At 57.3% G+C, this 1,427-nt stretch overlaps 1 protein-coding gene across 1 annotated transcript in view; it reads right to left on the bottom strand.

The window, feature by feature from the left end:
• The window catches only part of ATP13A1 (ATPase 13A1), a 19,396-nt gene that overhangs the window by 3,810 nt on the left and 14,159 nt on the right, over positions 1-1,427 (bottom strand). The window contains exons 18-19 of the mRNA XM_017501395.2: positions 640-839; positions 466-562 (exon numbers count right to left, since the gene is read on the bottom strand). Coding sequence (XP_017356884.1) covers positions 466-562; positions 640-839 — 297 coding nt within the window. The remainder of the gene's footprint in view (positions 1-465; positions 563-639; positions 840-1,427) is intronic.

A 1,427-nucleotide genomic window follows, 5' to 3' on the forward strand; every position in this document is an offset into this window, starting at 1 on the left:
AAAAAAAAAAAAAGACAGGGTCTTGCTCTGTCATTAAGGTTAGAGTGGATCACACCACTGTCTTGAACTCCTAGACTCAAGTGATTCTCCTGCCTCAGCCTCCCAAAGTGCTGGGATTCCAGGCAGGAGCCACAGTGCTCAGTCATATGCTTTCGACAGAGATCTGAGGCTATGAACCGCCTGCACAGCTCCAGCTCTAGGTTTTCTGAGTCACTCTCCCAGCTTGTTGACTCTCTCTCCAGGCCTTTGGCCTCCACCCTGCTCTGTTCCTGGGATACGAGCATTCCTTCTTGCCCTGAAAGCCCCTAACCTTGCAGCCTCCTCCCATCCCCTGCACTGCTTTCTCACAGAAATTAGTGCCCCCATGGCTGTCCCCAAGCACCAAAAGCTGTCTTTCTAGCTCAGTGATGTGTCCCCAACACCTGGTCCACCAAGGAAGGAACCGCCCTAGCCCACAGCACTCACCCACATCAGCGTGCTTCAGGGCGCCCACGTCATTGGTGCCATCCCCACACATGAGGGTCACGTAGCCCAGCTCCTTCAGGCTGGTGATGACGAACTCCTGTGTGGGCAAAGACAGGCTCAGCAGGGCCTGTGTGCCTACCTCTGTGCCCTCAACCCCCATGGCTGTACACGTACCTTCTGCTTGGGGGCCACACGGGCAAACACCTGCACATGGGGGATGAGGTGGAGCAGCTGCTGGGGGTCGGTGGCCTGCAGGTGGGCTAGGCCATCACCTGTGAGGCACAGAGCGTGCTCCAGGGCCAGCGCCTTCGGGGAGCCCCAGGTCAGGGGCAGCACGATGCTACCATCAATGGAGCGCCACTCACACGGCTGGCCTGTGGGTAGTACCCAGGGTTAGGGCTGGGGGCTTGGCTGCCCAGGCTCAGTAGCACGCTCCCTCCACTGGGACCCTAGCACCAGCCAGTCTCTCCTCTCTGGAACCGCCAGCTCCCTACTGGCCTCGGTGACCCTCAGCCCTGCTCTGGGCACTCCACAGAGAATGTTCCACACATGCACATGGTAGAACCCAGGGCCTGAGCTACTTGCCTGAGATCACGGAATAGAGCCAGATTAGAACCCAGACAGCCTGACCCCAGGTAAGTCATGCCCCCACCTCATGCAAAGACCCCTAACCTGAAACACACAAAAGGGGGCTGCGGCGTTTTCCTTGGGAAGCACCCAACCAGGGCCTCACCTTGTTTGTCCCTGTGCCTGCGGCCCATCCGAAATACTGTTTTCTTGGGGCTAGGTACCCCCCTACTGGCCCATCCAAAATACTGTTTTCTTGGGGCTAGGTACTCCCCTATCCCCCAACTCTGACAGGGCCCCCCCGAGTTCTCAACTTCCTGTTGCTCCACTTCCCCTTTCTTTTTTTTTTTTTTTTTGAGACGGAAGAGATGGTCTGTGTCCACTCAAGACTGACG

The sequence above is a fragment of the Cebus imitator genome, unplaced genomic scaffold (assembly GCF_001604975.1).
Source record: "Cebus imitator isolate Cc_AM_T3 unplaced genomic scaffold, Cebus_imitator-1.0 Scaffold280, whole genome shotgun sequence".
Classification (NCBI taxonomy): Eukaryota; Metazoa; Chordata; class Mammalia; order Primates; family Cebidae; genus Cebus; species Cebus imitator.